The sequence below is a fragment of the Bos mutus genome, chromosome 5 (assembly GCF_027580195.1).
Source record: "Bos mutus isolate GX-2022 chromosome 5, NWIPB_WYAK_1.1, whole genome shotgun sequence".
In the NCBI taxonomy this organism is placed as follows: Eukaryota; Metazoa; Chordata; class Mammalia; order Artiodactyla; family Bovidae; genus Bos; species Bos mutus.
In genome coordinates, this window is record NC_091621.1 from 112,966,012 (window position 1) to 112,991,119 (window position 25,108).

The following is a 25,108-nucleotide window of genomic DNA, read 5'->3' on the forward strand; positions in this document are numbered from 1 at the left end:
GGAGAATCGGTGACTTAAGGATACATACAAATCCCATCCCTTAAACTATCCTTAAACATGGAATAGAGAGACTGAGGTACATGTTTATGCAGATGAGGCTGGTTGGAGGGTGGCAGAGAGAACTGACAGCCCGGGGCAGGTGGGCTCCCCATGTCCACAAGCCCCCACCTGAGGCACCTTCTAGGGGTGCAGTGTCTGTGCCTCAGAGTCAGTGCCTTCTTACTGAAGCAGGAAGAGAACATATACGCTCAGCCTTTACCAACCAGACATGCCAAGGGGGGTGCGGGTCTGCGGACAGCAGCAGGAGTCACTCTCCTCCCTGGCACTTTTCCTTTGGAAATTTGCTGGAAGGGAAAGGGGAAGCTTTCCCTCCAGTCACCGCTCCCCACCCCCAGCCCCCAGCAGTAGCACAGCGCCCTGCTTGTCTTCCAGGGGGAATGGATAGCAGGGTCTCGGGCACCACCAGTAATGGCGAGACCAAACCAGTGTGCCCAGGCCTGGAAAAGGCGGCGGAGGATGGTGCCCTGCAGCGAGAGCAGTGGAGCAACAAGATGGAGTTCGTGCTGTCCGTGGCCGGGGAGATCATTGGGCTGGGCAACGTCTGGAGGTTCCCCTACCTCTGCTACAAAAACGGGGGAGGTGAGTTCACTTGAGGTGGGCGTGGTGGGGGAGAGCTGTGCCCGCCTGGCGCCTCCTGCCTGGGCAGTGGGTGGAGGTTTCCTGCCTCTGTTACAAAAACAGGGGGAGGTGAGAGGCACCGCAACCTTCACCCCTGCAAGGCTGTCTCCATCTCCTTCACCTACTGCACTCTGGGGAGCCCCAGAGATGCATAGGACGCTGGAGTTGGAAAAACCCTTAGAAGTCGCTCAGGACCCTGCAGGAGAAGCACCTGGACGGGGGTGACTTCCTGGGTGCCCATGGTGGCAGCAGAGAAACACAGGTGTGGTCTGGGACCAGATGGATGGGGGTTTGGATTCTGGCTCTGCTACTCACTCCCTGCGACCTGGGGCAAGCCCTTGGACCTCAGGTGGGCGCTGTGAACAGAGACGGTTCTTCCTGCCCCTCAAGGTGGTTGTCAGGACTGGAGGTTGTGGGCAAAGGGCCTCAGAATCCATGGCTGTGCTGAGGGCGATGTTGGCACCCAGCTGTCCCGTGGTCTCGAGACTCTGCAACCAGGGTCGCCTGTCCCGCGCCACACCCCTCCCCGCCCACATCACGTATCACCTTTGATCCCAGTGACTCTTCTTTTATAATTTTCCCACTGAAATGTTTGTATGGGGTGGGGAGCATGGACTCCAGTTCCTTTCTGGATCCTTCCTGCCTCTCAGGCCCTGCAGTGATCCCACTGTCTCCTTAGCAATGCGGGTCGCTTTCCCACCATGGACTCTCTTTTAGGCACGCCCACCCTTTGCCAGGTCTCTGGGGAGCCCCTGAGGGATTTCCCAAGTGCTGAAGGCCTCTGGGAAGAGCAGTGGGTTCGGAAGGTCTCCTCGTCGGTGGGTAAAGCTTAGCGGGACTGGGCTCCCACGTCTGGTTTTGGGGGCGGGGTGGGGCTGCAGTCTGGGCTGGAGGATGGGAAATGCTGAGGTAGATCACGGGGAAAGACTGAAGGGGTAGGACTTTGTGGGCCACGAGGACTTTAGGGCACCCTAATGCAACACTCACCCTTGGTGGGGGCGTGGGAGCCTCCCCGTGCGTGAGCCCAGTCACAGTGGTTTTGGGGAGAGAAAGCCCACAGCACAGAGTAGGGGTGGGCGGTCAGGAGGGAGGCGAATATAGAGAGGCCCTGAGCCCATTCGTACTCTCAGGATGGTGGCAGCTGGGCACTGGCCCAGGGACTGGAGGTTAATTTGTATTTTCCCAGATCAGGTGGGAGTGGGCCGGTGTGTTCTCCGTCCCCCAGACTCTCTGGCCGGCAGTCTGAAGCTGCAGGACTTTGCTGGGTCAGCTGGCATCTCTAGGGAAGGCAGGAGGTCCCCGCCCAGCGCTGGACCCTCCGACAGCTTGTTCAGACCCTTGGGCCCTAGGGAGTTCGGATTCGGCTAGTCCAGGGAGGAGGAGAGGTGGGGGGCTAAGCCGGGCCTGGGGCTCTGTGTCTGGACCCGGTGACCAGCTTAGCTCCTCACACGGCAAGAAGATTAGGACGTGAGCTGCTTTTCGCAAGCCGCTCTGGAATGGGACCACGAGGTTGGCCTGGGAATTAGCAGGACTGGCACGAAGAGGTGGGGGAGGGATTCTGGGGTCTGTGGGGACCCCTGCACTGAGGAAGGGAAGGAAGGGGGAGGGGCGGCCAGGGCAGGAGCACAGGGTCACCCTGTCTACGGGAGGCGTCCCCCAGTAGGTTTGCACCTGAGCTCTGTTTCGGGGGCCCACACAGGTCTGTGTGGCCTGAGGATGTGTGGCTGTGTCTCAGAAAAGGAAACGCAGGCTGGGATCACGACCACAGCCCCTGATTCTTCACTGAAGGAGCGGGGGTGCGGAGGTAGGACGTGGCTGCCTCCTCCCTGGGCAGGGCCTGCCCTCTAGCATGCTGGTCCCAGGAGCTGTTTTGGGGTCCTGGGACCATCTGCAGAATCCTGACGCCATTCCCCTTCCTCCCACCCCTTCTTCTCCAGTGGGGCACCAGGCCTCAGGCTTCCTCTTCTCTTTCCTTAACGGACAACGGCAGCTGGAGGAAGTGCACTGAGGGGCTCTGGGGCTGGAGGCTGATGCCCAGCTTTGCTCTGAAGGCCCTGAGTCACCCAGGGTCAGCAGGTGGACACATGGGTGGTGCCTCTGCTGGCGTGATGAGGACCCGCCCAGGACCTGCTGGGTTTGTGCAGGGACCCAGACAGGCCAGCTCTTCTGGTTTCTGGTGCTCCCAGAGGTTCACCCTTTCTGTACTCTTCACCCCTCCTGGGCCCCTCAGAGCATAGACTCCACACTTTGTCTCGTCATCTTGGTCTGGAAGGGACCAGTCATCTCCTTATGACAAGGCCCTTCACTGCCGACATGAGAGAGCAGACGGGGAGGAGGACAGAGGCCTCCTAGGTAGGTTTGATCCCCTCCTCCCAGTTCAGTGTTTTTATTTAAACCCATGGCCCTCAGATCAGGGCTGGGACTCCCAGGGGATTTGAGGATGGTTCTGAGCAGATTGTGAGGATGCTGAGGTCGTGGTGTGAACCCCCCAAGGTTACATGTGCTATCAGCCTGCCTCTGCTGGGTGCTTTCTCCAACTCACAGCTGCAAATAGCCGCTTTTGTGCTTGGAGGGAGGACCTTATTGTTGCTAATGTTTGTTGGTTGGGGAGCTCAGGGAGGAAGACGTCCCCAAAGCACAGCATCAGTTCCATACTAAAAATGCAAGTGCTGTCTTTGGTTCCTTCCAGCTTGGATGTTTGGTAGATCCGATTAGAAGTGAGTCCCAGAGCAGGGGAAAGGCTGAGGTAAGAATATGATGGACAGGTCGACAGTGAAACAGGGTAGCTAAAAACAGAGACGCTGAGAAAGTGGTGTGAAGAAACTGAGTCCGGTGGCTGGGACTTGGGCTTTCAATGCAGAGGATGTGGATTCAGTCCCTGCTTGGGGAGCCAAGATCCCACATGCCTCGTGGTCAAGAAACCAAAGCACAAAACAGAAGTAATATTGTAACAAATGCAATAAACACTTAAAAATGGTCCACATCCAAAGGAAAAAAAAAAAAAAGAACTTAAAAATAAATAAATAAAATATAGAATCATCACCCAACAGAAGATGGGGAAAGAAGGGGTGCCTTCTAGGTAAGTGTGCTCCTTGCTGTCCAGGCATTGCGGCCAGGCCACCCTGAGCACTTGCCCCCACCCCCGGCCCCTATGACTTTCTAGAATCAGGCCAACCAATGTAAGTCACCCAAGGGTGGTCACACACTGAGAACGCGCCACCTGCCAGGAACTACTCTGACCTGTGGTGATAAAACGGAAACAGAATAGACCACCTCCCTGTTTTTGTGGGGCTTTCATTCTGGGTGTGGGTGGGGGTGAGACAGACGGTAAACTCAGTAAACAAGAAAGTGTCACCGCGCATCAGAAGTCGCTGAGCATCACAGGAGCAGGGTGGGGCTGCCACACTGAGAACACTTGAGTGACAGCTTCTGGGGTGGGGGTGAGACCTGGTCTTGGGGATATTGGAGGTGGGGAGTGCACCCTGGGCAGAGGAAACAAAAGGCCTTAGAGCAGGCGGCTGTCTGGTGTGTCTGGGGAGTCAAAGGAGGGGAGTCACTGTCGGGGGTGGGTCATGCAGGGCTTGTCAACCACTGTGAGGTTCGGCTTTCACTCCAGGGATGGGGAGTCAGGGCAGGGGTTTGAGCAGAGCGGCCAAATCTTACACTTGAACACAATCTCTGTATCTATGGTGCTAAGAACTGATGGCAGAGGCATCAGGCTGGAAGCAGACCAGTTGCAAGGCTAAGAATCTTCAGGTCTCTTTGCTGTCCTTCTTTCTCACATACTTGCTGACTCTACCTGAACACCCAGATCCCGGTTGCTGCAGAACCCGGGACTTCAGCTGGAACCTCTCCTGCTCCCTGGACTCTGGGCTACCAGCATTCTGAGTTCCCCAACACCCAGGATGCCTGGGGCCGGAGACGCCAAGTGAGACCACAGCAGAATGTGCCACTGCTGAGCCACTCAGAAACCGGGATCTCAGAGGGAAGGCTGTGGGGCGGGGGTGCAGCCAAGCAAGCCCCAGCTCTAGACATCTAGACCAGCTCTAAGGAGAGACAGCACATAGGATGCCAGTGCCCTGAGGACGTCCGTAGATACTAAGGAGCAAAGAGAGACAAGGAGCGCATTTCTTCACGGAAGAGTCATGGTTACGTTATTAGTACTTGACGACTGGTTACCATTTTTAGTTAGTGACTCAGTGCCAAGTATTGGTTCAGTAGTGCTGATGACAGCGTGTGACACTTCATGAATGCTCACTGCTGTGTTACTCATGTGGAACATTTAACAGTTTGACTTTTAAAAAAGTGTCACCTGGAGGGACTTCTCTGGTGGTTCAGGGGCTAAGACTCCGAGCTCCCAGTGAAGGGGGCCTGGGTTCGATCCCTGGTCAGGGAACTAGATCCCACAAGCTGCAACTAAGACCGAGTTGCCAAGCAAATAAATAAATTTTTTAAAAAATTGTCACCTGGAACATGACAGGTGACACCACAGAATGTGCTCTTACTGAGAAGGATGTCTAGCAGAATGGTTCTTTTCCAGGATGGGTGTGTGGTCTCTGGCATCCCATGGGGGACGATGCCAGGACATTTGAGAATTGAGGGAGGAAATTGAGTGGGGCTTTGGTGGAGAAGGTAACCGTGACTCCATTTCCCTTCTCCAGGACTGGATATGTCTTGCAGGGGTGGTGGTTATGGCTCAGGTGAGGAAACAGGCAGTGTCCCCAGGACTCCCTGGTGGGCACACAGGTCCCCTCTTGGGCTCCATCCCTTCTCTAACTCCCTCCCCAGTTTGGGGCCAGTGACTCTGCCTGGTGGGTGTGGACTTTGACCCTTATGGCCAGCTGCCCAGGTGCTCAAGGAGGCAGAGGAGGAAGGGAACAGACTGACCACCAGACCCGGTGCAGTTAAACACTGGCTTGGTTTATTGGGAAAGAGCAGGTGGCATAGAGATGGGAGGAGGGGCTTGGAAACCCCTCTCCCGGCCCCCCACTCTCTCTTTGCTCTCTTGCTTTGATGTTTCTAACTCTCAGTGGTGACAGTTCGTTTCAGCTACTGGATTCTCTCTCCTAATTCCCTCCTCCTGCCCAGCGAGTCTTGGACTGATTTGTGTACTTACTTGCCTGAGTTGTTGATGATCTTTCTTTGCCCTTGTACTCACCAAGCGTCTCCCTCAGTGCTTGAATTATGCATGGACTACACACCAAGAGACTTGGAAGGCGGAGAATTGGAGGAGTTGATTCCTCACCACCAACTTTTGTTTTAGCAATTTTAGTATGGTATAATTGGCTTACAATAAATGGCACACATTTGAAGTGTACAGCTACATAAGTTTTGACATAGGTACACACCCCTGAGACCATCACCACTATCAAGATAATTAACGGGGACTTGCAGGTGATCCAGTGGTTAGGATTCCAAGCTTCCATTGCAGGGGGCACAGGTTTCATCCTTGGCTGGGGAACTAAGATCCCACATGCTACATGGCCTGGCCAAAATATAAATTAAAAGAAAAAAAATTGTGAATGTATCCATGACTCCCCCAAATTGCTTCCTGACCCTTTCTCCCACCCCCAACCTCTGCAACCCCATCTCAATGCAACCACAAACCTGTTTTGTTTTTTAAAGATTTTTGATGTAGACCATTTTTTTTATGTAGATCATTTTTAAAGTCTTTATTGAATTTGTTACAATATTGCTTCTTTTTTTTTTTATGTTTTGTTTTTTTTGGCGAAGAGGCATGTGGAATCTTAACTCCCCAATCAGGAACTGAACCTGCATCTCCTGCTTTAGAAGGTGAAGTCTTAACCACTGGACCACCAGGGAGGTCTCTGTTTTTGAAAGATGTAATTATTTCCAGCTTTACTGATTTATTACTGATACATAATATATGTAAGTTTAAGGCATACATTATGATTTGATACAAGTATATACTGCAAAATCATTACCACAATAAGGTTAGTTAACAATTCCATTCCTTTATATCATTATCTTTTCTTGGTGGTGATAGCTTTTAAGATCTACGCTCTTAAGAACTTTCTAGTATATGAAACAGTACCATTTGCTGTAGTCACCACACTGTACAGTTCTATCCCCAGGAAATGTTCATCTTATAATGAACTGTGTACCCTTTGATTATCTCCCCCATGTCTCCCACCCCCAGCCTCTGGCAACCACCATTCTACTCTCTGCCTTGATGAATCTGACTATTTTGAGATCCCACATATAAGTGAGAACACACAATATTTACTTTACTTTCTCTGTATAAATTATGTCACTTAGCATGATACCCTCAAGGCCCATCCATGGTTGCAAAGCATGGTACTTTCTTCTCTCTTATGGCTGAATAATACCCCACTCTGGTGTGCTGTGATTCATGGGGTCGCAAAGAGTCGGACACGACTGAGCGACTAAACTGAACTGAACTGAACTGATACGTATAGCATTTTCTTTATCCATGCTGTCCCTATACACTAGTTTGCATTCCTTAGACTTTTCTTAAATGGAATCATGATTTGGCTTCTTTGACTTAGCGTAATTACTTTGCGATTCATCCATCTTTTTCATGTCTCAGTAGTTCCTTTCTTGTTATTGCTGAATAGTAAAGTAGCTTAGTCAGTAAAGAATCCACCTGCAATGCAGGAGACCTGGGTTCAGTTCCTGGGTCAGGAAGATTCCCTGGAGAAGGGAATGGCTACCCATTCCATATTCTTGCCTGGAGAATCCCACGGACAGAGGAGCTTGGCAGGCTACAGTCCATGGGGTCGCAAGAGTCGGACACGACTTAGTGACTAGACCACCATTCCATTAGATGGGTGGACTGCCATTTATCTCTTCTCCTGTTTATGGACATGTGGGTTCTTTCCAGGTTTTAGGTATGACAGATGAATCTGCTAAGAACATTTGTGTACAAGTCTTTGTATAAACATATGCTTTCACCTCCCTTGAGTAAACACTTAGGTGTGGAATGACAGGATTATATGGTAATGCACCTTTAACTTTTTAAGAAATTGCCAAACGCTTTTCCAAAACGGTTGTGCCATTTTACATTCCTGCCAACGGTGTATGCGGGTGCCAGCTTTTCCACATCTTCACCAATACTTGGTCTTTCTTTCCTTTTACTTTTTTTTGCCTGCTCCACGCACATGCAAGGCTTGTGGGATCTTAGTTTCCTGATCAGAGATGGAACTGCAGTCCCTACATTGGGGGCGTGGAGTCTTAACCACTGAACTGCCAGGGAAATTCCTGGTCTGTCTTTTTAATTTTTCTAATTGGTGTGTAGCATTACCTCATTTTTAAAATTTATAATGACTAATGATATTGAACATCTTATGTGCTTATTTGCAACTCACGTATTTTTTTTTCTTTTTTTTTTTTGGTGAAAACCTGTTCAAATCTTCTGACCATTTGAAAAAAAAAGGGTTGTTTGTTTTCTTACTGTCTTAGCCACTGGATCACAGGGAAGTCCTTCTTTTCTTTTTAATTACACTTTATTGAGTTATGACTGACTTACAAAAAGCTGTACACATTTAACATATCAACTCAATGAGTTTTGAGGTAAACACACACCTGTGAAACCATTCCCACAGTCAATGTCATAAACATATCCATCACCTCCAGAAGTTTCCTTTTGTCCTTTTTTTATTTTAATTTTTTGTGATAAGAACACAATATAAGATTCATCTTCTTAGCACATTTTTTTAAATTTATTTTTTTTAATTGAAGGATAATTGCTTTACAGAATTTTGTTGTTTTCTGTCAAACCTCAACATGAATCAGCCATAGGTATACATATATCCCCTCCCTTTTGAACCTCCATCCCATCTCCCTCCCCATCCCACCCCACTAGGTTGATACAGAGCCCCTGTTTGTTTCCTGAGCCATACAGCAAGTTCCCATTGGCTATCTATTTTACATATGGTAATGTAAGTTTCCATGTTATTCTTTCCATACATCTCACCCTCCCCACCCCTCTCCCCTTGTTCATACATCTGTTCTCTATGTCTGTTTTTCCATTGCTGCCCTGTAAATAAATTCTTCAGTACCATTTTTCTAGATTCCATATATAGAATACAATATTTATCTTTCTCTTTCTGACTTACTTCACTCTGTATAATAGGTTCTAGGTTCATCCGCCTCATCAGAACTGACTCAAATGTGGTCTTTTTAATGGCTGATTAATACTCCATTGTGTATATGTACCTCAACTTCTATATCCATTTATCTCTTGATGGACATCTAGGTTGCTTTCATGTTCTAGCTATTGTAAATAGTGCTGCAATGAACAATGGGATATGTGTGTCTTTTTCAATTTTGGTTTCCTTGGGGTATATGCCTAGGAGTGGATTTCTGGGTCATATGGTGGTTTTATTTCTAGTTTTTAAGAAATCTTCATACCGTCTTCCATAGTGGCTGTGAAGGAAAGTTGCATGGCTGGAAGTAGCCTGGAGTTAAAACTCCCCTCCAGGTCCTCTCCACCATTCTATGCAAAACAAAGAACTCTCTCACCCGAAGAAAAAATGGACATTAGGTTGATTACACCCAGCTCCCACCCAGTCCAGCCTCTGTCCAATTTCCAAAATTCCTTTCCCCAGCCGTTTAAGAGATAACTACTCAGAATGACCTTGGAGAAGAACAGGCCCCCTTAAGACAGTAACTTTGCACATACATGCCTATATATACTTATTCATTTCTTAGTTTAGTGCAGCAGCTCGCTAATCTGACTGCTGCCCCTTCTTGCTTCATTAAAGGTCATCTGTTCCTATAAAGTGCTAGTCTCCTTCTTTTTCTGAACGTCGCCTTCTCTACTCTCTTACCCTATAGGCTGTATCAATTTACACTCCCACCAACAGCGCCAGAGGTTCCCTTTTCTCCACACCCTCTCCAGCATTTATTGTTTGTAGACTTTTTGATGATGGCCTTTCTGATTGCTGTGAGGTGATATCTCATTGTAGTTTTGATTTGCATTTCTCTAATAATGAGCTATGTTGAGCATCTTTTTATGTGTTTGTTAGTCATCTGTGTGTCTTCTTCGGAGAAGTGTCTGTTTAGGTCTTTCCCCCACTTTTTGATTGGGTTGTTTGTTTTTCTGGCATTGAGTTGTATGAGCTGCTTGTATGTTTTGGAAATTAATCCTTTGTCAGTTGTTTCATTTGTTATTATTTTCCCCCATTCTGAAGGCTGTCTTTTCACCTTGCTTATAGTTTCCTTTGCTGTGCAAAAGCTTTTAAGTTTAATCAGATCCCACTTGTTTACTTTTGTTTTTATTTCTGTTACTCTAGGAGGTGGATCTAGAGGATCTTGCTCTGATTTATGTCATCGAGTGTTCTGCCTATGTTTTCCTCTAAGAGTTTTCTAGTTTCTGGTCTTACATTTAGGTCTTTAATCCATTTTGAGTTTATCTTTGTGTATGGTGTTAGAAAGTGTTCTAATTTCATTCTTTTATATGTAGCTGTCCAGTTTTCCCAGCACCATTGATTGAAGAGGCTGTCTTTATCCCATTGTATATTCTTGCCTCCTTTGTCAAAAATAAGGTACCCATAGGTGCATGGGTTTATTTTGGGTTTTCTATCTTGTTCCATTGGCCTATATTTCTGTTTTTGTGCCTGTACCATACTGTGTTGATGACTGTAACTTTGTAGTATAATCTGAAGAGAGGATGGTTGATTACTCCACTTCCATTCTTCTTTTTCAAGACTGCTTTGGCTATTCAGGGTGTTTTGTGTTTCCACATTAATTGTGAAATTTTTTGTTCTAGTTCTGTGAAAAATGCCATTGGTAATTTGATAGGATCGCATTGAATCTGTAGAATGCATTTGGTAGTATAGTCATTTTCACAATATTTAAGGAACATGGAATATCCTACCCATCTGCTTATGTCAGCTTTTACCAGTGTCTTATAATTTTCTGTGTACAGTTCTTTTGTCTCCTTAGGTAAGTTTATTCCTAGATATTTAATTCTTTTTGTTGCAATGGTGAACGGCATTGATTCCTTAATTCCTCTTTCTGATTTTTCATTGTTAGTATATAGAAATGCAAGTGATTTCTGTGTATTGATTTTGTATCCTGCAACTTTGCTAAATTCACTGATTAGCTCTAATAATTTTTTGATACTATCTTTAGGGTTTTCTATGTACAGTATCATGTCATCTGCAAACAGTGAGAGCTTTACTTCTTCTTTTCCAATCTGGATTCCTTTTATTTCTTTTTCTTCTCTGATGGCGTAGCTAGGACTTCCAGAACTATGTTGAGTAATAGTGGTGAAAGTGGACACCCTTGTCTTGTTCCTGATCTTAGGGGGAATGCTTTCAGTTTCTCACCATTGAGAATAATGTTTGCTGTAGGCTTATCATATATGGCCATTACTATGTTGAGGTTTCATGAGAAACGCTGGACTGGAAGAAACACAAGCTGGAATCAAGATTGCTGGGAGAAATATCAATAACCTCAGATATGCAGATGACACCACCCTTATGGCAGAAAGTGAAGAGGAACTCAAAAGCCTCTTGATGAAAGTGAAAGTGGAGAGTGAAAAACTTGGCTTAAAGCTCAACATTCAGAAAACGAAGATCATGGCATCCGGTCCCATCACTTCATGGGAAATAGATGGGGAAACAGTCGAAACAGTGTCAGACTTTATTTTTTGGGGCTCCAAAATTGCTGCAGATGGTGACTGCAGCCATGAAATTAAAAGACGCTTACTCCTTGGAAGGAAAGTTATGACCAACCTAGATAGCATATTCAAAAGCAGAGACATTACTTTGCCAACAAAGGTTCGTCTAGTCAAGGCTATGGTTTTTCCAGTGGTCATGTATGGATGTGAGAGTTGGACTGTAAAGAAAGCTGAGCCCCGAAGAATTGATGCTTTTGAACTGTGGTGTTGGAGAAGACTCTTGAGAGTCCCTTGGACTGCAAGGAGATCCAACCAGTCCATTCTGAAGGAGATCAGCCCTGGGATTTCTTTGGAAGGAATGATGCTAAAGCTGAAACTCCAGTACTTTGGCCACCTCATGTGAAGAGTTGACTCATTGGAAAAGACTCTGATGCTGGGAGGGATTGGGGGCAAGAGGAGAAGGGGACGACAGAGGATGAGATGGCTAGATGGCATCACCGACTCGATGGACGTGAGTCTCAGTGAACTCTGGGAGTTGGTGATGGATAGGGAGGCCTGGCGTGCTTCGATTCATGGGGTCGCAAAGAGTCGGACACAACTCAGTGACTGAACTGAACTGAACCGAGGGTTAATTCTCTGGTTGGGTCTTGGAGTCAGTGCTCCCACTGCAAAGGCTCAGGACTTGATCTTTTACGACTGTTGCTAATGGGTGGTACCAAGGGACCAAAGCTTGAGGTGATCTGGTGGAGCATCTCTCAAAGCACACTGCAAGCTCAAGTCGGAAGAAGTCACTCAGATGAGCTCAAGCCAATTCCTTGACTTCTCTGTGCCTCAGTTTCCTCACTGCTTCAGCCACTCCCAGCAACTCAAGAAATACACTTTTGCTTTGTCTAACCACTGAGATTTGGCAGAATAATAGGTACTACAGCATAGGTCTAACCTATTCTGATGTATACAGAAGTTGAAACAATCTCCTCAGAGCAAGAATAGGCATATAGGCTCGTTCCTGGCGGCAGAACCTGCAATGCCTTGTTAACTGGCTCCTGCCCTTCAGCATGGCCCCCCAGAGAACAGTCAGACCCATGGATGAGAGAGCCTCTGCAGAAGTCCAGGAATCCAGTTGAGTAGCTCCATCAAGCAGATATAGGAACCTTCACCTGCTGCCGGAGGCAGGTGTTCCAGAAGTTTGTGTGTCCTGTTAGCTGGTGTAGCCCCTCCTCCTTCTTAGCACAATTTTAAGAAAACAATTAGATATTGTTCACTACAGGCACTGCCATTACAATAGAGCTCTAGGACATATTCATTTTAGGTAACAGAAACTTTGTACCCTTTGACTAACACCTCCCTGTTTCCCCCTTCCTCAGACCCTGGTAATCACTAATCTATACTCTGCTTCTGTGAATTTGTTTCAGACTCCAGAGGGTATTCTAGATAGGCTGTCATCCTTTTTTTTTCTCGCCTTATTGCCTTGACTAGAATCAATACTGATGGAAACAGTATTGAATAGAAATGGTAAGAAATAGTAAGACTAGACACCTTTGTCTTGTCTTGTCTTGATCTCAGAAGTTAAGCAGTGTTTCACTGTTACTTGTAGATGTTATCTGCAGATGTTTTGTAAATGCCTTTTTTCAGATTGAGGGTTTCCTTCTGTTTATCATTTGCCGAGAGTTTTTTTTTTTTTAATCACAAATAGCTGTTAGATTTTGTCAAATGCTTTTCTTACATTTATTGCAGTGATTATATGGTTTTTTTGTCTTTAAATTTATTAATATGATACACAGATTGATTTTTTGAATGTTAACTTTGTATTCCTGGGGTAAACCCCACTATGTAATGTATTATCCTGTTTATTAATACATGTTGTTGGATCTGATTCGCTAAAAATTTTTTAGAATTTTGCATCTATGTTCATCAAAGTTTGACCTACAGTTTTCTTTTCGTGTCTTTGCCTGCTTTTCTTATCAGGGTAATGCTAGCTTTGTAGAATCAGTTGGAAAGAATTCCTTTTACATTCTCTGGAAGAGTTTCTATAGAACTGGGATTATTTCTTCCTTAAATGTTTGGAATGTCCCCAGCCCTGCATAAGCACCACTGGATTCAATCCTTTTGAGAGATACTTTCCCTTCCTGGGTGGTTTCCTCACACATATGTACTGACCAGTACTCAGCTGCAAGCTAATAGGGGACCCTCTGTGGATATTTGGGTCTCTCTATGCACATTTCTTTTTTCTTTTTTGTCTGTGCTGGGTCTTCACTGTAGTGCTCAGGCTCTCTAGTCGTGGTGTGCTTAGCTGCCCCCAAGGCATGAGAGATAATAGTTCCCCGATGAGGGATTGAACATGAGTCCCCTGCATTGGCAGGCTGATTCTTAACCGCTGGACCACCGGGGAAGTCCCTCTCTGTGCACATCTCTGCTCCCTGGGTCTCTGTCCTATGAACTCCCTGCCCTGATGCCAGCAGATAGAGGTCTAGGGTGGAGAAAATGCCAGCGTTTCTGGAGTCAGTAGACTCGTCTCAGCCAATGACTGTGAAAACAGAAAGGATTACTAAAAGGAAATCTGACTGCAGTCTGCTAAAAATCCCTCTCTGACGTTGAGAGCAATCATTTTCTCGACACATGCTGGACTGTGGGCTCTGTGAATGCTCGTGGTTTCTGGGATTCCAGGAGCTCCTTCGATGGCCACAGGTTATGTGTTTTTTAGGCGATAACTGAAGTTGATGGGAAGTACACCTTGGTAGGTATAGACAGAAACTTCAGAGTGAAGAAAGGGACTGGCCAGGTCCTAAGTAACTTGGTGACACTTGATCTCTGTTTGGTTCCAGACATTTAGACCAGTGTTCCCAGTTTTTCACAGCACCCCCCCACCCCCGCCTTGGAAGCAGTGGTGGTGGGAGGGGCTGGACTTGGACCAGAAGACGGCTGCTGCCAAGGAACGCACAGCCTGTTTCCCACCTGCAGGTGCCTTCTTCATCCCCTACCTCATCTTCCTCTTTACCTGCGGCATTCCTGTCTTCCTCCTGGAGACGGCGCTGGGCCAGTACACCAGTCAGGGGGGCATCACTGCCTGGAGGAAGATCTGCCCCATCTTTGAGGGTGAGTTGCTCGTCCCTGACACCAGAGTCTCTGTACCAGGTTATAAACTGCATTTGGAATAACTGGGGGGTTCAGCAGCAGTGCTAATGGAGATAAGCCCCTGGGTCTTTATGTTAAACCTTCCACTTGTGACTCAGCGGGCATGAGTTTGAGCAAGCTCAGGGAGAGCGTGAAGGACAGGGAAGGCTTGCCTACTGCTGTTCATGGGGTCACAGTCGGAGACAACTGAGTAACTGAACAACTCCACTTGTGGGCCCAAGACAGAACTAGTCACTCAGCCCAGCAGAGGATGGAGGAGAAGACGGGGCTGAGGGTGGCACAAAGGCTTTAGCTAATAAGTAGAGTGCAAAGCTATTTTAGCTGTACCTGTATATATTTTGCAATGCATACAAATAATTTTATGCTTTTAAAAACATATTTAATCAATGGAAAGCATTTAAAAAGAGATTTTTTTGTTTGTTTTTAATTTGTTTTTAGTTTGGGGATTTTTTTTTTTTTTTTTTTTGGCTGTGCCATGCAGCTTGTGGCATTCCAGTTCCCCAACCAGGGATTGAGCCCAGGCCCTCGGCAGTGAGAGTACAGAGTCTTAACCACTGGATGGTCAAGGAAGTCTCTAAAAGGAATTTTAATGAGAAAAAAAATCCATTAATAATTCTACTATCTTTGGATTTTCTTGGTGGTCCAGTGATTAAGAAGACTCCACACTTCCACTGCTGGGGGCCTGGGTTCAATCCCTGGTTGGGGAACTAAGATCCCACAAGCCTCAAGGCACCACCAAAATAAATAAATAAATAATTCTACTATCTTGACACAGCAGTTACTTAGGGTGTTTTAATATTCCTCTCTCTGTAGGATTTTCTTTAAATTTCTATTTTGAAGTAATTATATGTTCACAGAAAGTTGCAAAAGTAGCCCAGGAGTGTCACGTGTACCCATCAGCCAGTTTTCCTTCATGGTAAAAATTTTATATAGCTATGGAACAATGTCAAAACCTGCAAACGGACATTGGTACCATCCACAGACTGTGTTCAGGTTTCACCCGTTTCCATGCGCTCGCTTGTGTGAGGGTATGTATGTGTAATTGTGTGTAATTGTATCACGTGTGTGGATTTGTGCGACCACCACCACTGTTCCATGGCTACAAAGAACTCCACTCCACTGCCCCTTTATAGTCGCATTTACCCCCTCCCTGCCCTAATCCCTAACCTCTGACAACCATCGATCTGTTCTCTAGCTCTGTGATTCTGTCATTGCGGAGCGCTATATAAATGAAGTCATGCAGTGTGTGACTTGAGATCCACTGTTTCACTCAGCATCATGCCCTGGAGATACACCCAGATTGCTCGGGTATCAACGCATGTGTGCGTATGTGTGTGTGTGTGTGTGTGCTAAGTCACTTCAGTTGTTTCTGACTCTGTGACCCCATGGACTAGCCTGCCAGGCTCCTCTGTCCATGGGATTCTCCAGGCAAGAATACTGGAGTGGGTTGCCATGCCCTCCTCCAGGGGCTCTTCCCAACCCAGGGATCAAACCCGAGTCTCTTACATCTCCTGCATTGGCAGGCTGGTTCTTTACCACTAGTGCCACCTGGGGAGCTCCTGGTATCTGTGGTTCATTCCTTTTTATTACTGAGCCATATTCCATGGCATGGATGAATGTACTATGATTGATTTAACCATTCACCCATTGAAGAACATTTGGGTTGTTTGTAGTTTGGAGAGATTTATTTCACTATTTCTTTCTCTATATTAAAATGTATGTATCTATTAGTTTGAAATATACAGTTTTTTCCTTCGTTTTTCTTTTTTTGTTTTTATTTTTAAGAATTTTTTCCTACTTATTTGTGTTTCTGCTTTAGTTAGTGTTATTTTCCATTTTCTACGCAGCAATCATTGAGTTGCATAAACTTTCATCGGATGCATATATCAAAATTTATGCTTATTTTTGATCACTTATAGAATTGTTATACCCTTCTACCATGTATCTTGGTAGAAATAGCCCCCCCTCTTTTTGAAATTATTTCTTTGGGATAAATTCCCAAGTTCAGAATCACGGGATCAAATGGACAACCAAGTCGATGTCTCTTGATCTGGCTTATGGAAGTGTTATACTGACGTACAGTCACTGAGCTTGAGTAAGGACTTTCTCCCATATCTTTAACAGCTCTGAGTCATGACCCTAGTTCCCAAACTTGTCGGCACATTGGAAACACCCCGGGACCTTCAAAACATCCTGAGGCCTGTACCCCACCCCCAGAGGTTGTGATTAAACTGGTCTGGCATCTAGACTGGGCTTTGGAATTTTAAAAATATCACCAGGTAATTCTCCTAATATGTGGACGAGTTTGGAACTCACCGAGTGACAGCGTCTGTAGAAATGCTCGCTGTGTTACGGGTGCAGACTGTTGCCCCTCATCGTTTCAGTTTGCACGCCTAGGATGAGGGAGCGTGAGGGCATTTTGAGGACGCTCATTCACTACGTGCACTTCCTCCTCTGTGAACTGTCTCGTCCTGCTCGTAGCACGTGTTTTTATATTTCAGAAATAGATCAGATGAATTCCAGGGAACATAGCTATTGGAATCTCGGAGTTAGCCTTACACGTGTGTGTAAAATAACTTGGAATTGGAAACAGTGGAGTTTTAGCACCGAGACTGATGCAAGTTCACGGGAAGCAGGGCAGGGCAGCAGGGGTGGGGAGGAGAGTAGGAAGCCCGGGTCCCGAATCCCACGTCTTAGGACACTCCCAGTGGAGCACAAACCCTCTCCCGAGCAGGGGTGGGCAGGAGAGTGAGACACCTGCCCGGTGCCCCAGCCTGGTCTGCCCCTTCCCCGCCCCCACCAGGCATTGGCTACGCCTCCCAGATGATCGTCACCCTCCTCAACATCTACTACATCATTGTCCTGGCCTGGGCCCTCTTCTACCTCTTCAGCAGCTTTACCATCGACCTGCCCTGGGGGAGCTGCCGCCACGACTGGAACACAGGTGAGGTCACCCCCTCCTGCTTGGCTGTGACCAGGGAGAGGGATCGTCCCTGTACCCTGGGACCTAGGCCCCCACCCCGAACTTGGGTTGCTCTAGAAGTCTTCCAAGGACATCACGGAGGTCTTACACCAAAGATAAGAGCGAGAATCCACCAGCATCACAGGGAAAATGTCACAGGCCTTTTTTTAAAAAGCAATTTTACTTATTTATTTTTTGCTTGTGCTGGGTCTTTGCTCTGCAAGTGCTTTTCTCTCGTTGTCGTAAGCGGTAACTACTCTCTAGTTCCAGTGCCTGGGTTTCTCATTGCGGTGGCTTCTCTCGTTGGGGAGCACGGGCTCTAGGCACACAGGCTTCCGTAGCTGCAGCACGTGGGTTCAGTAGCTTCGGCTTCCGGTCTCTGGAGCACAGGCTCTGTAGTCTTGAGACACAGGCTTAGTTGTTCTTCAGCACCCAGGATCATCCTGACTCAGGGATCAAACCCACGATCCACTGAGCCACCAGAAAAGCCCTACAGACAGTGTAAAAAATTCATGGGTTCCATCAAACACATTATAAATGCATATATTATGAAGACAGAACTGACTTCATTTTGTGCAGTTTAGCCCTTTATGTGATCTGAGACATGGTTAGTTTGATATATGTATATATTATATACAAAACATATATTTATATATGTATATATTGTATACAATGTATATATAAATATATGTATATATTATATATTATATATGTACATATATTATATATAATATATATGTATATATTATTTCATTTATTTTTTCTCATGTCTTCTTTCTGATGCTATTTTAGGCCTTTTCAACTCCCAGTTCATCTGGACTGAACCAGGGGATACACCATTTTATACAGTATCTCTATCGTTTATAATAGCAAGTAATTGTCTCTTGGGGTTCCATTTTAAGACAGGAGCCCATAAGGGCCATAGAACTACTGAGTCTAATGAATAGAAAGTAAACATTAAATAAAAGATAAAATTGAAAGTTACCTAGAGTAGTGCTGTCTAGAAGAACCGTCTGGGGTGATGAACGTCCTTGGTACTCTCTGACCCGGCAGCCACTAGGCCCCCCTCGCCCCCAAACTGTGTGCTGTCTCTCCAGGCCTTCCTTCCTTCGTTCCTCTCTGCCACCACCTCCGTGCCACTACTTTTCAAGTGAAAAGTCCAATCCTGGATGTCCCTCCCTGCGGGTCGCTGATCCACTAGGTTCTGCTCAGTGTGTGTGCCTGTGCCTGTCCCGGCCCCGGGCCCTGGCATTCACCCGGGTTTTTCTCTTTGTTGGTTTGATTTGTGCTTAGTGCTGTGTGCTATATCCTGAGCCCTCAAAACATATTTGTGGAATGAATCAAGTTTTAAAAAGTCTGTTCTGTTTGGATATTTTCTTTATTGTGTTTTTTCTTCTCCTCTCTTTGTTTCACCCTCCCTCTCCCTCTCTCCCTCCCTCCCGGCTCCCCCGACTTTTTTTTTTAATTTTTGGCTGTTGGGTCTTTGTTGCTGCTCATGGGCTCTCTAGTTGTGGCCCACAAGCTTAGTTGCTCCTAGGCATGTGGGATCTTAGCTCCCTGTGCTGTGCTTAGTGGCTCAGTCATGTCTAACTCTTGGCGACTCCATCGACTGTAGCCTGTCAGGCTCCTCTTTCCATGAGGATTCTCTAGGCAAGAATACTGGAGTAGATTGCCATGCCCTCCTCCAGGGGAGTCTTCCCAATCCAGGGATGGAATCCAGGTCTCCTACATTGCAGGCAGATTCTTTACCAGCTGACCCACCAGGGAAGCCTAAGAATACTGGAGTGGGTAGCCTATCCCTTCTCCAGGGAATCTTCCTGACCCAGGAATCAAACCAGGGTCTCCTGCATTGCAGGTGGATTCTTTAGCAGCTGAGTTACCAGGGAAGCCTGACCAGGGACCAGTTCTCCACCCAGGGATCAAACTCGAGTCCCGTGCACTGGAAGGTGGATTCTTAACCGCTGGACCCCCAGGGCAGTCCCCAGCTCCCAGATCCTCTGCAGGTGGAACTTAACACACTTTGCTGAGCAGGAGCCCAGCCCTCACTTCCTCACAGATGGGTGATGACAAGTCATCTCTGAGAAGATTGGCTTTCTCGTGCATGCAGTAGGGAAAATGCTATCTTAGTATTTCGCAGGATTGCTGTCCTGATAAAAACGCAAAGAAGGGTGTGAACACTTTGTGAAAAGTCTGAAGGCATAGAGGGGTAATTGAGAGCCACTATTTATGGAGCGCCCTGGAGTCTCATTTTCATTTAATCCCCTTATCGGCCCTGCGCAGGGCTCTTGCCATGTGCATTTACAGCCGACAGGACTGAGGCTTAGAGAGCCTCTCAGTGAATAACCTGGCGGTGGGGGGTGGGGAGTGGAATTCAAGCCAGAGCCTCCTGACCTGTACCCCTGCGCTTAGCCATGACTGCACCACTTCCCTGGATGGCGTCCTGATTGTTCCTCAAAGGTCGTGAGCCCATCCAGGACGGCGGCCCAGAAATATTTGCCTATTTGAAGCAGTGTGCAAAGCATCTTTGCTGAGGCTGCCTGGTCTTGCTTTAATTAGAATGTACAGCCACGACCCCCCATCCCACCCCTCACCCCCTCTGCCATGGAGAAGTGGGAAAGGGTGCCATGGGTTTGATGAGGTTATTATGTCTTTCATGTCTCATTGTGAGACTGTTTTGTTTAGATAACTTCAGCCCAGACACCTTCCTTCCGAGTCTCCTAAAGTTCCCCCCACCCTCTGGTCACACTGGCCAGTGATCTTTCTCTTGCTCCCCTGACCGCCCACAGAGCGCTGCGTGGAGTTCCAGAGGACCAATGGCTCTCTGAATGCGACCGCTGAGAATGCCACCTCTCCCGTCATCGAGTTCTGGGAGTAAGTGAGGCCCTTTCTCCCTTCATCCAGTGTGGATGGTTTGTCTAGGGCAGGGGGGTGAGTTCAAACAGTGGTGACTCCACAGATGGCAAGGGACGAACTTCTGCTTCCTCCTTTGGTGGCCCCACCATCCAAGTGGCTTTTCCCTTTTGCCTGTATCTGTGGTTAATGCAGGACTGTCCTCAGACCGGGCCTGCCTCCCCTCCCCCGGGGCCACCCCCATGAGTGTCCAGCCTCCTCCCCAGCTCCTTGTCAGTTACCTCTACTGCTCCTCCCCCCAAATACTGGCATTCACCTAAGATGTGATTCCTAATATCAAAGCATCTTCACAGCCCAGCTGAGAGAATATGTTTGCGTTCCCTTCTCTGGGTTCAGTTGCACTCGGCCTGGCAGAATAGACTTACCCAGGGACAGTTTGTCTTTGCGTCCCTGTCTGTCTATCCCCATCTCTGGGCAAAGGTGAGCCTCACGGTTCAGAGTAAAGGAGCCGGTGAGCCTTTTTCAGATCAGAGCGAGAGGCTCAGCTCTGCTGCCCAGGGAGCTGAGGCCGGCAGCTCACCCCTCTTTCCCCAGGCGGCGGGTCCTGAAGATCTCAGAAGGCATCCAGCACCTGGGGGCCCTGCGCTGGGAGCTGGCCCTGTGCCTCCTGCTCGCCTGGGTCGTCTGCTACTTCTGCATCTGGAAGGGCGTCAAGTCCACGGGCAAGGTCTGTGTCAGAGAGCCCTGGGCACCGCCCCCCCATCCCGGGACCCTCTGCCCTCGCTGGGGGGCTCAGCCACCCAGAGGTTCCTCAAGTTGTACCTAGTCAGGGATGGGAGAGAATGACCCCATGAAGATTGCTTGGTGCTTGCTTGCTTGATTCTGTGCCTCTCCTGGACTCAGTCACATGTCCTTCTGTTTGGGGAGGTGAAATGGAAGAAAGACGGAGAGGGAAGGGGAAACAGAGAGAGGGAGGGGAGACAGAGAGGGGGAGGGGGAGACAGAGAGAGGGAGGGGGAGACAGAGAGGGGGGGAGACAGAGAGGGGAGGGGGAGACAGAGAGGGGGAAGGGGAGACAGAGAGGGGGGGGGAGACAGGGAGGGGAGGGGAGACAGAGGGAGGAGGGGAAACAGAGGGAGGGAGGGGGGAGACACAGAGGGGGGGGGCACAGAGAGGGGAGGGGAGACGGGGGGGGGGGGGAGACAGAGGGAGGGAGGGGACACAGAGAGGGGAGGGGGCACAGAGAGGGGAGGGGGCACAGAGAGGGGAGGGGAGACAGAGGGAGGGGGGGAGACAGAGGGAGAGGGGAGACAGAGAGGTGGGGGGTGGAGACAGAGCTGGCGGTGGGGCGGGGCGGGGGGGGGGGGGCGGGCGGGGCGGGAGGGGAGCGGGGGGGCGGGGGGGGGGGCGGGGGAGACAGAGACGGGTGGGGGCAGAGATGGGGAGGGCGGCAGGATCTCGGAACACACCACGTGTGTGGGCACATCACACAAGGAACAGGGTTCACGGCGCCGTTTCACACAGCAGTGCTTTGGGACTGTTCATCTTGACACAATTCTCAGCCACCCAAGGCCCGAGGGAGACGCCCTGCCCCGGAGTGTCATGCAGGGCAGCTCGAGTTCTCCTGGACTCTGGTCCCCGAGGCCTCTGACCAGGCCGCCCTCCTAATCGGGCCGTGCAGTCATGCTAAGCTCGTAAACTCGGCGAGGACAGGGATCACGTGTGACAGAACTGTCGTTCCCGACGACCCTGGCCACAGTTCTAAGCCCCCTGTCAGGGGCATGCCTAAGTTCATTCAGTCACTCAACAAATATTTGCCGGGGATTGTGTAGGGGGAGCTGGAGGGAGGGAGGCAGGAGGTTGTGGCCGGAGGCAGAGGGCAGACAGGACTGAACAGCTGCGGGATGAGGGGTGAGCGGGAGGGGGAGCAGGCGGGCTCCGTGACCTCTCTCGTGGGGTCGCAGCTCCTCCAGCCCCTCACGGCTTCCGTGTCTTTCCATCGCCTTGGCCCAGGTGGTGTACTTCACGGCCACCTTCCCTTACCTCATGCTGGTGGTCCTATTGATTCGAGGGGTGACGCTGCCCGGGGCAGCCCAAGGAATTCAGTTCTACCTGTACCCAAACCTCACGCGTCTGTGGGACCCCCAGGTAAGAAACCCCCGACGACGAGGGCTGCCCCTGTGCTCTGTATGGGCATCTCTGCTCCGTCTCCGGCGTCTGCGGTGGGGGATATTTCCACACATCTGCTGGCAGCTGTGTGTGCTCCCTGCTAGTTTCACAGCTGCCAGGGAGCCCGGAGGGTGTCCCTCGGGGGCTGAAGGTCCTAAAAGCCCTTCTCCAGGCTCTGCCCTGCTCCACCTCCCACCCCCACTTGGCACCTCCTTTCACACTGGGCAGCCTCTCTCCCCTGACCCTCCGCCAGCCCTCTGCTTCCCCCTCTCTGCCCACACGGCCCACCCCTGGCAGTGTCCCCGGCCCCGCCTGGAGCCAGCTGGCTGGTATTGAGTTTCCTGCCTGCTGTCCAGAGGGCTGCACCCCGCCTCCCTGTCCCTCCCGGCTCTTCCTTCAGGTCCACCCTCCAGGAGCGGGTGCTTGCTGACGAGGATTTGGACAGCAAGGCCTGTTGAGAGAAGCCTCTGTCGGCTTCTCGCCTCCTTGTTTGCCTGCCGTTTTGAAGGGCCTCCCAGGTGGCGCTAGTGGTAAAGAACCGGCCTGTCAACACAGGAGACTAGGGTTACATCCCCGGGTCGGGAAGATCTCCTGGAGGAGGGGATGGCAACCCGCTGCAGCATTCTTGCCTGGAGAGTCCCATGGATAGAGGAGCCTGGCGGGCTACAGTGCATGGGGTCACAAAGAGTCAGACAGGACTGAGCGACTTAGGATGCATATGCATGCAAAGCCAGGAGGTGCGGAGGTGGAAGAGGCCATGGGCGAGGGGAGCCCAGAGCCCTACCCCCTGTCCCCATCTCCCCAGCAAAGGTCACCTCCTGGAAGCCTCCTTTGCTCGGTGGGGAGGGGCCATGTCCCTGAAAGTGCTGCCCAGCTTAGGGCAGACCAGCAACCGGACAGCTTTTCAAACATTTTAATAGTAAAGGCAGCAGCATTGTCTTGCTGAGGGGCAAGGAGGGCAGGAAAGGAGGGAACGGCCCCTCCCCCAGCTCCCTTTGAGGCGGGGACGTCCCCATGGAGGCAGTGGCTCCCCTTGTTCCTTGTGCAGAGGTTGGGGTGACTGTTCTCCAGCCTGCCTTCCCCCCGCCCAGATGGACTACAAGCTCTTCCATCCTGGGTCCTAGGGTTGCTGTGGCCCCCAGAAGCATCCAGACCATTCGAGCCCAGACATTGCCCCAGCCTCGGCCCTGGGGTTCCTTCATGACCTCTGGTGGGATGTGAGCATGCCCTCTTGCACTTGTTTCTGAGACAGATAGAGACAGACACAGCTGCTTCATCTCCACCTGGGCCCGAGGGTGGCCGTGGAGCCAAACTGTAGAACGGCAGCTGCCAAAGCTAGAAAACCCCAGACGTCATCTGTGCAAACTCCTCACAGCACAGATGAGCAGACGGGGCCCAGGCTCACATGGAAGTAACAGCAGGCTGAGACCCACAGGGGACCCTGTGGTGGGACCAGGCAGCAAGCTGAAGGTGGTGGAGCAGCAGAGCTGGGCAAGGCCTGGGGGGAGAGGAGCCAGGTGTGGGTCTGGCGTGGATCCTTCACGCAGGAGGAGCTGCTGTGGCTCTGGAGCACGGTGTGGACCGGTGGCTGAGCCACGAGGTGTCTTTGCTTGGGGGTCAGGCAGGAGGAAGGAGGGGTGACAGACAGGGAGACGGGCAGATGGAATGAAAAAAGAAAGGGAGACAGGGTCCAGAATCTCTGGAACTGACCGGTGGCTTTTCTGATCGATGCCCTGTTTGTGCTGATCAGCCATGTGCAGCCGACAACTGCTGAGCGCCTGCCACAGCCCTGGCATCGTTAAGAGGTTCATGTGAACTATTTCAGCTCATCCTCACCATCAACCAGTGAAGTATCCCCACCTTTGTTAGTTGTTATTGTTATTAAGTTGCTCAGTCGTGTCCAACTCTTTGCAACCCCATGGACTGCAGCACGCCAGGCTCCCCTGTCCTTCAACATCTCCTGGAGTTTGCTCAAACTCATGTCCGTTGAGTCAGTGATGCCATCCAACCATCTCATCCTCTGTCGTCCCCTTCTCTTCCTGCCTTCAATCTTTCCCAGTATCAGGGTCTTTTCCAATGAGTCAGTTCTTTGCATCAGGTGGCCAAAGTATTGGAGTTTCAGCTTCAGCTCAGTCCTTCCAATGAGTATTCAGGACTGATTTCCTTTAGGATTGACTGGTTCTCTCTCCTTGCTGTCCGAGGGACTCTTGAGAGTCTTCTCCAGCACCACATATAACAGCTGGCGGCAAATATGAAGGAGGACCAGAGAGCATGCAGCTCTGAGAGTTAAAAGGCCATAATTCTGTGTCTGGCTATTGCAGGGATGAAGACCTCTTTCAGTCTCCTCTCCAGGACACTGTCCTTCCAACCCCGGGCAGCTGCAGGCCATGCAGGGAGCCGATGCCCTCAGAGTCCTCTGAGGCCATGGGAGGGAGATGTTTCCAGAGCCAGGCTTGGTCCTGAGCTTGTAAGCAGCCATGTTAGCTGCTGGTCCTGGCTTCCTGCAGGGCGGGATGTCCCGGCCAGAGTCCTAATCAAATCCAGTTGGCGTTCCCCAGGAAGTGTGACAGTTCCAACCTGCATTTGGCTGGCACTTGAGAAAGGTGCAAAATTCCTGCAGCACAAAGACCAGAGCGTCTCTGTCTGTCAAGCTCTCAATCTGGGAGCGGAAGCCAGGCAGAGACACGACTGGATTTCTCTGTCTGCCA

General features: G+C 49.4%; 1 protein-coding gene across 1 annotated transcript in view; it reads left to right on the forward strand.

Moving 5' to 3' along the window:
* The first annotated feature begins 437 nt into the window (after positions 1 to 437).
* Positions 438 to 25,108, forward strand: part of SLC6A13 (solute carrier family 6 member 13) — a 34,699-nt gene continuing 10,028 nt past the window's right edge. Inside the window, exons 1-6 of the mRNA XM_014478058.2 lie at positions 438 to 639; positions 14,246 to 14,380; positions 17,223 to 17,363; positions 20,168 to 20,252; positions 20,826 to 20,958; positions 22,245 to 22,379. Coding sequence (XP_014333544.2) covers positions 438 to 639; positions 14,246 to 14,380; positions 17,223 to 17,363; positions 20,168 to 20,252; positions 20,826 to 20,958; positions 22,245 to 22,379 — 831 coding nt within the window. The remainder of the gene's footprint in view (positions 640 to 14,245; positions 14,381 to 17,222; positions 17,364 to 20,167; positions 20,253 to 20,825; positions 20,959 to 22,244; positions 22,380 to 25,108) is intronic.